Raw genomic sequence first — 14,566 nt, forward strand, 5'->3', positions numbered from 1 at the left:
AGGGTATGTCCAGGTCTTAAACGGCGGCTCGAGACACGACGCTGTCTTTTCATTGGTCAACAGAAAACAACATTGAGCTCATCAGTTATTCATGATTGGGCAGCCCTCACTTTGGAAACATTTTAGTTTGCCACAATGCGGTCTCTTAAAATTGTCACTCCTGACTGTCAGTGGTAAAAGAACGGGGAAGAACACCAAAGGCACCTTACGTAAAAAACGACGCGCGTGCTTTTATGAACATCACATGATGGATATCCTCCATGGTTTCCATGGAGGAGCGGGATAAAGGGAACCACTTTGAATGTTAGTGTTGTCGCGAGTCACTCCCTATCGTCCTGGGCCAAGCATATGCTATGAAGGTTGATTTCACAGCTTATCGCCTGCTCTATGAAAAAAAAAAAAAAAAAAAGCCTTGTGGGAGACAGGTGTGCCATCAAAAAAAAAAAAAGCACCAGGATGAGATTGATAAAAAGCAGAGGAGTCGCTGTTCTTTTGCGTATGACACTTCTGCTCTCTTTGGATGGCCGTGTTGCTGTTGATCTGCGAGTGCTCACAGTACGGCCTGCCTGCTTGTCAGCTCAGTCAGCAGCAGTTTATTTTTTTTTATTTTTTATTCGCTCACATCTTGGACCCCAGAGAAACCCTTTTCAAGATTAGGGACAGCTCGATTTGATCACTCAAAATGAATTCTCTTTAGTCGAGCTGTAGTTCAGGGTGCGACCTCTCATACGTTGCTTGTTAATCAATTAGAGTGTATTGAGTGGAGTGGGTCAGCGAGAGGGTCAGTGTCATGACTGATCCAGGTAGATTGTAAAGGATGTGCAGGCTAAATTAAAGCTGACAAACAGTCAATTGTTGCGTCGCGAGTGTTTTACCCTTGGGACGACTTTATTATAGTGAATGAAAACGTATGAAATACCGTAACTAAAATGTTGAAAAAAAAAAAAAAAGAGAGAACGGTTGCTCCAAACAAACAAAAACTGGAACTATATTTTACGTTCAGGAAATATCGCAAACATTTCCTTTGTTTCAGTCTTTGTCAATGAATGTGATCATTTGCGTGATCCTTTCGGGGTTTATTTTAAATCTATTTATTTCATATTTCTGTACTAGTATACAGAAGAAAGAAACTCGAGCGGCTATTGCATTTAATTTGGGAATTATTAGATCATACTCCGTGCCTTTTTTAAGCTCCACAAATACCCTATTTTTTTAAAAGCTAAAAAACAAAAAATACTAAAACTAATACAACTAAAAACGAGGCATTTCCGACAAAATTAAAAACCAATAAAGACTCACAAACCCACACCAAAAAATGAATTTAACCGAATTAAAAAACAAACAGAATTTAACTGAATTAAAAAAAGCTAATCGAAACCAAAGCTAGCTTTGCTACACAGCCATCTCTGCTACGTGTGATGTGTTCAATGACACCTCGTAAACGAGTGACTTATTATACTTCACCTTTCCTCTCGCCATACTGGGTAATGCTTGTTTCTTTTCAGTTTTGATGTACGTAGTTATTTATGTTCTTTTTCATTTCGTTGATCGTATCATTAGTACGAACCCGCAATTCCTCGTGGCCGCCTTTCATGTTTGCTACGCAGCCGTCTCTGCTGCGTGTGATGTGTTCAATGACACCTCGTAAATGAGTCAATTAAAACATTTTTTCCCCTGTATATAGTTGTAAAATTGGATTACTGGATTATCATTTTATCATAATGCCTTAGTTCAAATCCCTCTACAATCACACAGTTAAAAAAAAAAAGGAATAGAGACAATATTTTTTTAAAAAGCAGAGCTACAAGGAATGCACTGTGATAGTTGTCGAGGACCGATTGCAAAACTTCTTCTTGCCATACTGTGTTGCAGTGTTACATTAAAATAACATCTATAATCCACCTGAGTGTCAGCGGTTTTAGAAGCGACAGGGAGTTGCAAACTGTTGTGGCCCGTCACACATATACCGACTTGATACTGCTTAACCAATCTTTCACGCCACGCTATCTGGCCATTGTTAGAAGTCTGTTGCAATTTGTGTGTTCCATTGTTGGCCTTCCAAGTGCCCTGTCGACGCACGTCTGTCGGGGGTAACGAGGTAGATTCATTGGGGGAAGCGGTGCGCGGTGTTTTCCCGCAGAGTGCTGCAGCAGCAGCAGCACTTAAGGTCAATCACGCTGTCATCACGGGCGCACCGATTCACGCTCTGTCACTTTCCAGTAGGAGGGTTAGCTCTACCTGCTATGAACTTGCCAGGAAAAAGTTGAGGGGAGGTTTAACAGTCTGTAAAAGTTCAACAAATTGGAACAATGAGACTTTGTACATGCATTGGCAGCCTTTAACATTGTGATGGCGGATTTTGATGGCAGGAATTTCTGTCAAATTGAAAGTCTCCAGAGAGGACCTGGCTTGCAATCTCTCTTCCATCTCATCTGAAAGCTTTTCACCCCCTTTTTTGTTTTCTCTTCCAATTATTCAAGCAAAGTCGGAAGCAGAGAATTTCATACCTTGTGTTAGCTTGCGTTAGCTTGCGTTGCTTCTCCAGGGATTCACTTGCTAATTTAATTGACGATTTTTTTGCATGACGGCGGCAACAAAATCACCCCAGAAGTCTACGGCAACAGCCAATTTAATGGAGGAAGATGCAGCCAACTGATTGCGAGCAAGATAATGACCCATAACATTCAATCAAAAAAATTGGTCTCGACTCTTTAAAATTGTTTTTAAATGGTGTGCAGGACAAACAGGATGTAAATGAGTGCAGTGGAACCTCATAATGTTGAGGATGCGTTGGTTTGTATTTCCAAAAATCTGTCCCGTAATGCCCCTTATTAATTTGAGGCATATTTTGTTTAAGGGTCATGAGATGGAACTTTACTTTTAGTGAGTAACAGATGCAGTGCTAAACAAAGCTCACTTACAATTTGATTCCGTTGCAGTCCAGACCGATTTGATTCAATCACTTTAATGTTGTTGTGTGATCTTTTTTTTTTTTTTTGAGACATTCCTTTTTCCAACTTTTAACCGAATAGCGCCGGATTTGGTTTTGCGTCACATGATGTGCTTGAGGGACCTTATTGATTGTGCTCGTGGGAGGAGCTCTTGCGGGCATCTGCGACCGCTGAGATATGAGCGAGTGATGTGGTGATGATTTAGAAATGTCTCCGTTAGGGTCGCCAAGGGGTCGAACGTTTCTGGTAAATCTTCATTGATCATTTTTGGCTGGATAGCCACAGTAGATTAAGATGGTGAATCATCCATCCATCCATTTTCAACAGCGCTTATCCTGAACAAGGTCGCGGGAAGTCGCCGAAGCCTATCCCAGCTGACTTCGGGCGGAAGACAGACGACACCCTGAACTGGTCGCCAGTCAGTCGCAGGGCACATATGGAGACAAATGAACATTCACACCCACATTCACACTGTCATTGAGTGGGAACCGATCCCAACGGGGCAAAAAGTGCAAGCCGTTGGCGTTCTCCAGACCCAAATCCTATCGAGCATGGATTTTTGCCCGATGAGAACGGAATGGGAGTCAACCCCTGCAAAACAAACAAACAACCGAACGGCGCCGTGGTGACAGCAGCACAAGAGAAGAATGCTGCAGGAGTATTAAGATTGAGGCGGAACTAATACTGTAGGTTTATCCCAAACTGCCAGTGCCTTCTCTCTGTTCAGTGCGCTTCAAACGGGAAGTGACAGCCTACTGAAGGAGGAGAGGTGTTTGTGTGTTGCCCAAGCATATTTTTGTGATGAGACTCAAACAGGGAAAAAAAAAAATCTTTTTTTTTTTTTTTTCTCTCTCTCTCTCTCTCCCAAGGTTGGCAGGCAATAAGGCTTGACAGAAGATGCGACGGGGCCGGTGGTTTATCAGATGGCTGGCGACAGGAATGGTCATCCTGTCTTCGCTAAGCGCCGTCTGGGGCCAAGACACCGACGGTAAGAGCAGAATATCTTGTCAAAAAGCGGTCGCTCTGTTTTGAGGAAAAAAAAAACATCAAAAGACGATTATTGCCGCGTGACATCCTCTGACATTAGATTGTATGAGCAAGTATGAAGGCCGCACTGAAAAAGCCAAAGGAGTCTTGCTGAGGATGACGTCGCACATCCTACGATGCGCTTCCCCGAATGTAAACGTATGCTCAATTGAGTCAGAACGGTCGTAGCATATTGTCGTCAATTTGTTTCTCGTATCGATCAAGGTAAGCGGGGAGTGCGCATGCGTAGAAGCCGTGGGCGTGCTACATTCGAGCGGACACTCGAGTAGCTCAGTCGACGTCGGTCGCGAACGCCTTGCTAGCAACAAAACAAAAGGGAGTTTGCAAACTTACGCCCCACCTAAGAGACGAAGTAATTTAGTGCAAAGATAGGATGATGCTCATACGATAAATTTGAGGTGGATTTAAAATGGGACCATGCACTTGGTCCTGGAGGTTAAAAGAAGTTATTTTAAATTAAAAAGTATAACCTTTCCGGAAAAAAGTTTTCATTTGGTCGCTAATATGAATAAGAAAAGCAAATATGTTTTGAGGGTGTGGGTCTGTAATATCCAACCTGTCCAGCTTGCACATGCATCTCCTTCTGTCCTTTTCATCAAAGTGACATGCGAATCCACTTGGACAGAACGTTGACTGACGCTCTCCTTTGCCGACAAATATCACGACTCTGCTGCGAGTTGCACAGACTTTTCTGAGCAACTTGCTTGACAAAAAAAAAAAAAAAAAAAAAAAGGACAAAAAGGCACGAATAGGGCAAATGAAAACCTGCAAATACGTGAAATCGCGAATGCCAAAGCCCAAATGTGTTGGGGTCCACTGTGGTACAATTTCAATCTAATAACATTTCATGTTTGACGAGCAAAACTGTAATTATCAAAGTATGATCGTTTCGGAATATGACTATGTCATTCTCTTGAATTGAACAATTTCTTCTTCCTCTTTAGAAAAAAAAAAACCACAACTGACCTTTTTCTTCGTCTATTACTGTTATTATTCTGCTGGAATGACATTTCTCCTCATCCCGCTACTTTTTCCGGTTAAACTATTCATTGATTGTTCCACTGCAACAAATTTATTCTGATACAATTTCTCATTTTGTGAAATGTGACTGTTTTTTTTTTTTTTTTGTCCCCGTAGCATTTTTTTTTTTCCTTTCTTAAAATGATGACTTTATACATGCACTTTTCTCTTGGTGACTTTTTTTTTTGTAAGTTAACATCTGTCTCATATTATGATGACTGATCATAAAATTTACTCCAATTCTGGTTCCTATTACCTTTTTCACCACTGCCGCAGGTTTTTCTTCTCGTCTTCTCGATAATGGCTTAATTCTTGTAATTATGTGCAGCGCAAGTGCAAGCAGTAGCGGCGGCGGCGGCGGCATCAGCGGCAGCACATGTGGGTGTTGAATTGTGTTTCAGCCGTTATTTCATGCTTTTCTTGTTGCCTGACAGGAAGCCGCAGAACATATGCAAATGAAGAAATCTTTTGGTAATTTGGCTTCGCCGGCAGACAATATTATTATGCGAGGGAAGCAAGTCGATGCATACCGCCAAAAGGGGCCCGCGCCTGTTCGACGGCAGGCAAAGTGCAAAGATGACGTAACCGTGTCACAAATTCACACGTCCGTTGCCGTGTGTGATGTCATCTGGTGACATTTAGCCACTTTTGAGCACGCCACGTTCCACTTAACACATTGGTAGCGTTTCCTCTTTCTTGACTTATTAGGTCGGAGCCGGTGAGGCTGCTGCAATTGCCCATGTGAGTCTTTAGTTCCACCCAGGGATGGTGTCGGTTTAAGCAGGGGTGGATTTTATTTTCACCTCGCCTCAATACGACGTCTCCCTCGTAAATCTCCTTCCTCTGCCCACCTTGAGGCGCCTTTAGCCTTTAGCTCTTGCCAGAATGATTGGGCTTGAATATTGGGCACTGGTGTGTTTGAACATGGTCGAATCTCTGAATTTGATATCAGTTGAATATAGTATTTTTTTTTTGTCAATATAAATAACACAAGGCAAAATTAGTGTTTTTAGATAACAGGTACGTTATTTACAGAGCATGTTTTGTGAACAAGGCAGTTCAATGTGCTTCACACAAAGGTACATTTAAAAACATTCACATAATACACAAGACATTCATTACGTATAATCTATTTACCGGAGTTACTACGAATCACGATGTGTTTGTAAAGTTATCTCACATAATAACATTAATGTAATAAATAAAGAGAGTGAAATCTATTTTTAGCATTGACGATCTTTGTTTCCATGGGGGGGGGGGGTCGCTGTTGTCGAGTGAGTTCAGGTTGGAGCAACTCCCTGAAGTCGAAGTAGCTATTTTTTTTCTTTGACTTGAACTGTCCTCTTTGTTCCAGTGGACTTTTCCTGGTCTTGGCAAATGCTATGTATATTAAAAAAAAACAAAAAACAAAAAAACTAAATCAAAAACTAAAACTAATAAATACCTAAACTAAAAAAAAACAAAAACATTCAAACTAACTGAATATGAAACAGCAAAAGTCAAACCTCGGCTCCCAATATTTGTCCATTTCTCTACAATCTACACTATGTACTTTGAGATTAACCGGAAACCAATCCAGTCTGTTCTGTGACTCAGCATGGACAACGACACTTTTCAAAGCAGGAAAAGGCCTTTGCACGGATTCATCTGCGCTAATCTCGAAGACCAAAGGTATTGCGCGTTCAATCGCTCTCTTCGTCACTACCTCGTTTCATGTTTCATGAGTAATCCCCTCTCCCTTCATGTTCTCCTTTTGACTTTGCTTCTGTAATCTCATTCCGGGAGTTTTCCCCGACATGCTAAAACCCCGCCTTGCACCTTCTTGTCCGCCCATTGATGCCAACACGAGTGCAGACGACCTCGCCCGACAGTTCAACGAAGGTCCAACATCAATCCGGAGCGCAGTGGCCAGATGTAAAGTGCACATACATCACTGCTAAATCCCTCCTGATGCTTAATCCGCATACCAACGCACACCAGCATTTATGAGTATGTAGGGTGTGGATTAGTCGATATTCCGAATGACGCTCCTGCCATGTGACGACCACGCCGCCGTCCTGTCGCCGCACGTTCATTCCGACTCACAGTGATTGTCTATTTTGGGGATTTTCTGATTAGAGGCCAGATGTGCCGCCTGGTTCTGGCTCAAACAGCCTCTGGAAAATGGGGAGCGTTGAATTGACAGCGGATGGGGTTTAATCTGTCTGCCAGTGCGTTCCAATCAGGCTCCAGGGCAGTACAGGACGGAAAATGAGGAGAGGGGTACTCCTAGTTAGACGGGGCTCTGAGCTTGCAGGGATTTTTCTTCCAATTGGCCCTGCCTGGAGCTTCTTGGTAGGTGATCGTGTGTCAGCGACGGATGGGGGAACGATGATTGCAACCCATAACCTCCGAGAGAGGCGAAGACGGCATCTGAAGGTGAAGACAAACAAATCCTCCCCTATGACAGGGATGTTGTGGGGGGGGGGGGATTTTTCATCAGTGCTCCTGGGGGGGCACATAGGACCATGGACTTCCTAATCAGATGTATGACAAAAGTGCAATTTTTGCACAAAATATATGAATGCGAGCAAATCTAATCTATGATAAAACATTGAAAAAAAAAAGATGTCCAACTGCGAATACGCAGGGATCGACTGTAGTTTTAAGTTGTAATATCATCACTCACCACTAGATGACAGACATGTCTGAGTTGCACTTAACACCCGGTCGTGTACTGCCCTGAATGACATGAGTGGGCTTCCCATTTTTTTCGCTGATTCGAAATGACATGCAGGACAAAACTGTAACTGATGTGTTTTCGTAGCAGTGCCCTTTGCACTGGGGGAAAGGAAAAAAAAATCCACTATTTGGTTATTTTGTTGTTTGCTTCAAAACCTTTGTTGCTGGGTTAGGCTTGTGGATCTCATATTTTTGTCATACATCTGGTTAGTAAGTGCATGGTCCCATGTGCCCCCCCCCCCAGTTGCACTGATGGCTCCCTCCGGCATTTATGTTGCCCACCCCTGTTCTACGATGAAAGAGCAGGAATTATTGTGCACCGCTATGTCTGATGTTGGAATCAATAGTACCACACGCCCTCTTCCTCCTCCTCCGCCTCCTCCCCGTCGCTTCTGACACATCCTTCCAATTTGACCCTTTAGAATAAGCACCTACGGGCAATTACGGCGAGAACTCCCACCTCCCCCCTGCCCCTCCTCTCCACGGGGAAGACTTGTCGGTTAATGATCGGCGAGCAGGGGAGACAGAGCGCTTTCTTTGTTTCGGCAGAGATGGCAGGCAAAAAGAAACCACGCAGCGCCGACTGCCTGCGCGCATCGATCCGTGAAATTTTTGCTCCAAAGTGAGGAAGCGGCGGATGATTTGATGCCTCCGCATGCGAGGTCTTTGGCTTGGCGATCCGTCGTTGGTCACAAACAAAATGAGAGGAGACGGAACAGACCAGAAACGAGAGCAGGATTGTGCTAATGGTACCAAAAAAAATGCCAATTATGCCATCGCCAAGAGGTTGTCTTTCAACAGTAGGTTCATTGTTGTGGTTTGCAATGGCCGAAAACTGCACTAAATCCTACCAAGCCGTTTTTATTTCAGTTTATATAATTTTTTTAAAAAGAGATGAAAAAAAAAACTTTCAGGAGTTGTAAATCTTCACAGTTTTATAAACACGATGCATAAAAGTTTATAAACACAGTTAAGTGTTGAAGTTCCTACTCTCTAAAAGTCTGCTAATCAGTCTCGGGATTGGCCCTGAAATACTGTAAACATACGATCCATCTCTAGTTTTACGTTTAGTTTGACAGCAAACTTGATCTGGTCTTGGGGATAAATTGGGTTGAAACTTTTTTCATCATGAAGTGGATTAACTCAGGTTTTCACCTCTATATTGATTCACTCTGTAGTTTACATAAATTACAGAAAGATAATCCCACAAATCTGACGCACAGAATGAAACCAAAACAAACAATGTTAAATTGGTCCTAATGGGGCGGCCATTAGTGATGATTGGTCGTCAGAGCGACTGCCAGCCTTCTCGTGACCCGTCGACCCCTTTAATGCAGGCGCCAAGTGGTTTAACCTACCAAATTGAGGGCAGCCACGCCGAACACAAATCTCCACCTGTCTTGATAAAGGAAAATGTCATAAAGAAATACACTAATCCACCAAATTGCCTCCTGTGAAGAGGAAGGGGCTCAAGTGGCGGAGTCTGATTCTTGCCCCTCCGCAAACATCCAGACGAGACGACCAAGACAATGAATCGCCTATCCAAAGCTTAATCTTGCCAAACAATATCGACTAACATCCTGTTATCACGACGCCTCCTGATACCGGATGAGAACGATGTAAATCCGTCTGCTGCGATAAAATTTTGTGTGTCTGCCTTTAAAAATCATGTAGCTAATTTGTTCGTGGTGGGTTTTTTTTTCATTTTTTTTTTTTTAGTCATTATGCGCCACTGCTGAAGAAACCTGATAAGTGGTTGGATTGTATTCTGCAATTTAACAGTCCCTGGACTAGTACACGTCGTTCTCGCCTGTTGTTACGGTCCACAGTTTCCATGAACAACCTAGATTAAACTTAATTGCTTCGTGCCATACCAAATTTGTCTTTCGCTTCCAACATCTTTCACACCATGTACTAAATAAAGTATTCTCCTATTTAGACTTGGCTATAGCAGCATCTTCCTGCTTCCTGCTTCCTGCGTAGCCTCTTGAAAATACCCAATGTTCACCTAGCCTTCCTTCCAAGTCATGGAAGGAGAAACTCAATGTGGGTGTGGTCATAATGTAAATTAGCCAAATGGTTAACACATAATAATGATATATACATTCACTTTTTTTTTTTTTTTGGGTGTGTGACGAAGAGAGTCAAATCTTTTGTGTCGTAGTTTGTTTCCATAGAAGATGAGTCAGAATGCTGTAAATTGGCTGACTCTCTCTCTCTCTCTTTCTCTCTCTCGCTCTCACCCTCTCTATATACTTTTTTTTTTAATGGCCGACATTGAAAGAGTTACAAAGCAAGTCGCCCGAGAACAACATGAGTACTTTGCAGTCTGATGCAAGGATTTCACCGCACCCCGCCCTCAATATAACGTCGCTTGTTTGCCTTGACCCGCCATCTGCCCACGAGCAGCCCGTGCCTGGCATGCAGCATGTACCACTGGAGCCCGTCTGGCTCTCCTCCGCCAGACCCCCCCGTCTGTTTAGACCCTTCCCACTTCCATCCGCGCACTTTCGTCGCCGTCCATCAGGGAAATTAAAATTAGTTATTTCCCACCTGTTTGCTGTAAGGATTAGTCCTCTCGTTAACCTCCACCCTTGACATTTTATTAACCTGTTAGTGTCGGGAGAGCATCCTCTTAAATGTTTTTCCGGTATGAAATATTTCCTCTGGAGGTGCTGCGATATTTATGCGGAAGGGCAAAGGTGTTTACGGCTGCATATGGACGTTTACGGCTGTTTACCGAGTTGGCAATTGGCCATCTCTGTTCTTTTCTCTGTCTCACAGGTCGCCACAGTTCAAACACCACCTCTTCACCCTCTAAGTCAGGGGTGTCAAACTCATTTTTGTCGCGGGCCACTTTGGAGTGAACTTTTCCCTCGGCGGGCCGTTACGACAGTGAACGGTTTAATTACGCCGTTACGACAGTTTGATGTTTGTTCCATTATTGTTGAAGTGAGTTTAAACAGGGTCACAAAATGATTGCAAAATCGCAACGTCATTTATTACACATGACACTTTGGCATTTGAGGACAGATTCTAGCAAGGATCATAGAAGTTGACACATGATTTTCTTTCGCGGGCCACATAAAATGATGTGGCGGGCCAGATCTGGCCCCCGGGCCTCGACTTTGACACCTGTGCTCTAAGCGCTATATTATTGCAAGATTTTACACGGCTGAAGAGAGAAATGACAAAATCAGATAAACATCTCCACCCGTAGGACGTTTCATTCAATTTGCAGTCACACAGCTAAAATGGTTTAAAAAAAAAAAAAAAAAGGAAACGAGGTGGTCACACATGGCGAGCAAAGCTTAATGAACTAAAGATTTTTGTGATCCCATTTTTTTTTCTTTTTGCATGGTTGTGCATGATTGATTGAAACTCTCTCTCCTAGCCTGCGTCGCTCGTTAACTTTGCTGTCCTTTAACTTTGGCGCCCCGGTAGGGAAATTTGATTTATCTTTTGCTTAAAAAGGTGATTTTTTTTTTTTTCCAGTTGAACAGGCACTTGGAGGAAGGGGTAACTTTTCGTGTAGGAAAAAAAAAAGCAGCAACTAAATGTCACTGAGTAGAGGTGATCATTCCACTGGCTGTCGTTTGATTGGAGAAAAAAAAAACGCCCATCCCCACAACCCAACAATATTCTAACTCAAATGCTTTAACTTCTAGATCACCATGTTTTTTTTTTTTTTTTTTTAGGGCTTTCTGAAGTATGCACCATCCTTTTAGTGAATGTTCTTGTCAGGGAATATATTTGCTTTCCAGGATTAAACAAATGTATTGCTCTCATCCATTTTATGTTTTGTGAGAAAAGGCTGCCATTATTTCATTTCCAAGTGAAGTGTTACAATTGCAAGGGTGCAAATTGCTCACATTGGATTTTCATGAGGGCCACTCATGATTACATTTGCAGCTTGGAACATTTCCTCCTGCTAAACCTCCCCATTAGCAATGAAACATCAACATCAATTTTTTTTTCTTTACAGAAGTGTAAAATTGTTGTCACTCGTGCGTTATTTCACACATGGCCAAAGAATTTTGCGCATGTGTATGAAGGTTTACAACTTGATGCTGAGCCAAATATGATGCCGAGCCCTTGGCGGACGTCTGTGCTCTGCCGAATGACATTTGCGTTTATTTTAAGCCACGATGATGAATAACAAATAAACATAGCAGCATATTGCAGCATCACATATTGAAGATAGGTAGATTTGATCATGATTCTTTTCAGATGTTTTTTTTTAAAGACTAATTTGCACATTACCGACCATTATCCTCATATAAAACATTTAAAATGTATGTAAATCCCTCAAAAAAAAAAAAAAAAAAAAAGACATTGTCGCGTCATCGGCTCTGAGACCCGATAGGGCGAAACTGGATAGAAAGTGCATAGACGATTTAATGATCTTTTTTTTCATGAGCTTTATGAGATTGTCAACATGTTAAAGTCATTAGCGATCTAATATTGTCGTATCGCCCACCACGACTACAAAACCAGCAACAAACTTTTTTCAGACCATTTAGACAAACATCAAAGTTGGTGAAAGCACAGCGCATGACTGTTAACAGGAATGTTAGCTCTCATGCTAATGCCAAGACAACATGAGAGGTGTCCAAACTGGTCCAAAAATGGAATCATGACATATTTCTTCCACTTAGACTTGACTGCCCCCATGTTTCATACATAATCTGCACGGCACAAACCTGTAAAATGGTGTATTAGCGCTCATGCAAACGCTAATTATTAGCGTTAGCATGAGCGCTAATATCATCCATTAGCGGCTAAAGGATGACATTGTTGATTCAATCTAGTTACCATCATCAACGCAGTTTTGAAACAGTTGTTTCGAGAGGGCGTAATTATACATTTTGCAATTGATTGGTGGGTAAATGTGTATATATAGCGTGATTTTCTTTTTAATGTTGGTTGTTTATGTTTGTTGACTGACTAACAATAAAATTTACATTCATGTCACAGCTCATTACCGGTAGTTTTCATCTACTGACCATATTAAATCGAATAGGCCAAGTTTGAATTATACGATTGCTTTACATCAGTATTTCCTCCCTCCACCTACTCTGACACACAAAAGTAACTCTTCTTTCCCTTCTCACATTTATACCCTCTCACTTTTAGTCTGCTTCACGGTTACTATTCTCAGGACGCATTTGCATACTTAAGTTTTGATGCAGACGCTTGTTTATTCCTCAGCCCGTACCGACCGTTATCTACTTAGTCGGTTCAATTTGCACACATTACCGTCGACTCTTGCTTCCGCTTTCATTTCTGCAGATGGGAGCAGGTTGCCTAATTATTTTTGGAACCCCGGGATGGGGAGTGGTGAGTGCACTTGAGGAATTAGCCGTTGTTGGTTTTTAAACCAAGATAACGCAGCGAGCGCGCTAAAGCGGAATTTGGATTCATTTAATCAATCATGCATGAACAATAACATATTAGACGGCGTTTTATTGGTATTTGGTGGCTAAGTGCCGCGCGCGTTTCTTCGACAACAGCACGGCTTCGCTCCTGATTAAAATGCGCCCTGCTTGCATATTTCATGTGACAGCGCCGCACGTTCTTGCACCTGCAACAGGTGCGCGCTTGTTGCGTGACAGCAGGTCGGTGCGAAACCTTAGACCGTGACTCTTAAACCGGTGTCACTGACTGACTGCCTGACTGCCTCGGCCTCTCTGATGACACACCGTCATGTAAGAGGAGACCTTCTGATGGCGTGCTGAAAGGAATTCGATACCTCAAAACAGATCCAACGCTCATAAAAATGTAGAAACATTTGCATGGTTAAATTGTGGTTGGCACATCTGCCTGACTGTCCAGAGACTCTACGTTCGAATCTCAGGCCCCCCCTCTAAAAAGCTTTATAATTGCCTATCGATGCCGCAAGTTTGCGGCAAAGCACTATTTTTGTCTTAGTGACCCTCCTCAACTCATTTCAACACGCGAGTTCCCTGGCATGGAGATGCAACGAGATGACTGCAAAGCACAATTCTTGTCTGCATGAAGTGCCTCAAATCACTTCAACATAGTTCCTTGACACTAACATGCCACAAGATGGCGCAGCGGCACAATTTTGTTTTTCTAAATGAAGCTCCTCAACTCATTTCAACATAAATCCTTGGGACAGAAATGCAAAAAAAAAAAATGTCTGTTAAGCACTACTTTTGTCTAAATAAAGCTCATCATCTATGTGTTTAAAGCGAACGTGAGTAGCAACGCAGATGTAATTTTTTTTTTTTTTTTAAATATGTTCTCACCGTATTTGGTTAGTTCTTTAAAGTGTCCCGCCGTGATCACGCGGGTTCACTCGACACAAAATGCACCCTGTGATTGGTTGGCAAATCTGTTGCGGTCGTACTTGAGTTATTTTCCTGATCGGAAAAAAAGTTTCCCTGCAAAAGAAATGGCGAGCACTCTCTTTTTCTCTTTTTCTCCCTTCCAACAGTAACGTTAATTACCGAGTGAGCTTCGGTGTTTCAATTGATTCACGTTGATAAAGCGGCCTCCATCTCACACGGTATAATATCATCCTGGTAGCAGGAGTAAATGCCCCCCCCCCCCACCATAATGCATTTCTCCGATGTCTCGCCTCTTTTTAATAACTGCCCATCTTTATAATGATCTTTTTTTCCCCCCCACTCCCAAACTGTTTCACGCTATTTAATTTTATTTTTTTTCATGCTTTTTGCTCTGCTTCTCTCTGGCTCCACTAACCTCTTCAGACTGGCAATACGAGGGTAAGAGGGCTGTTGTTTTAGTTTCCTCCTCGTGTATTCGTCTGCCACCCCCCCCCCCCCCCCCCCCCCCCCCCC

General features: G+C 42.6%; 1 protein-coding gene across 4 annotated transcripts in view; it reads left to right on the plus strand.

The window, feature by feature from the left end:
• The window catches only part of pcdh15a (protocadherin-related 15a), a 228,633-nt gene that overhangs the window by 70,389 nt on the left and 143,678 nt on the right, over positions 1 to 14,566 (plus strand). For all 4 annotated transcript variants that reach the window (XR_002170731.1, XM_019891743.1, XM_019891745.1 and 1 more), the window contains exons 3-4: positions 3,821 to 3,939; positions 14,477 to 14,491. Coding sequence is in view for 3 of the 4 variants with exons in the window: in XM_019891743.1 (XP_019747302.1) it covers positions 3,849 to 3,939; positions 14,477 to 14,491 (106 nt within the window). In the remaining variant the exon portion in view is untranslated. The remainder of the gene's footprint in view (positions 1 to 3,820; positions 3,940 to 14,476; positions 14,492 to 14,566) is intronic.

Source organism: Hippocampus comes, unplaced genomic scaffold (assembly GCF_001891065.2).
Source record: "Hippocampus comes isolate QL1 unplaced genomic scaffold, H_comes_QL1_v1.1 scaffold121, whole genome shotgun sequence".
NCBI classification, from domain to species: domain Eukaryota; kingdom Metazoa; phylum Chordata; class Actinopteri; order Syngnathiformes; family Syngnathidae; genus Hippocampus; species Hippocampus comes.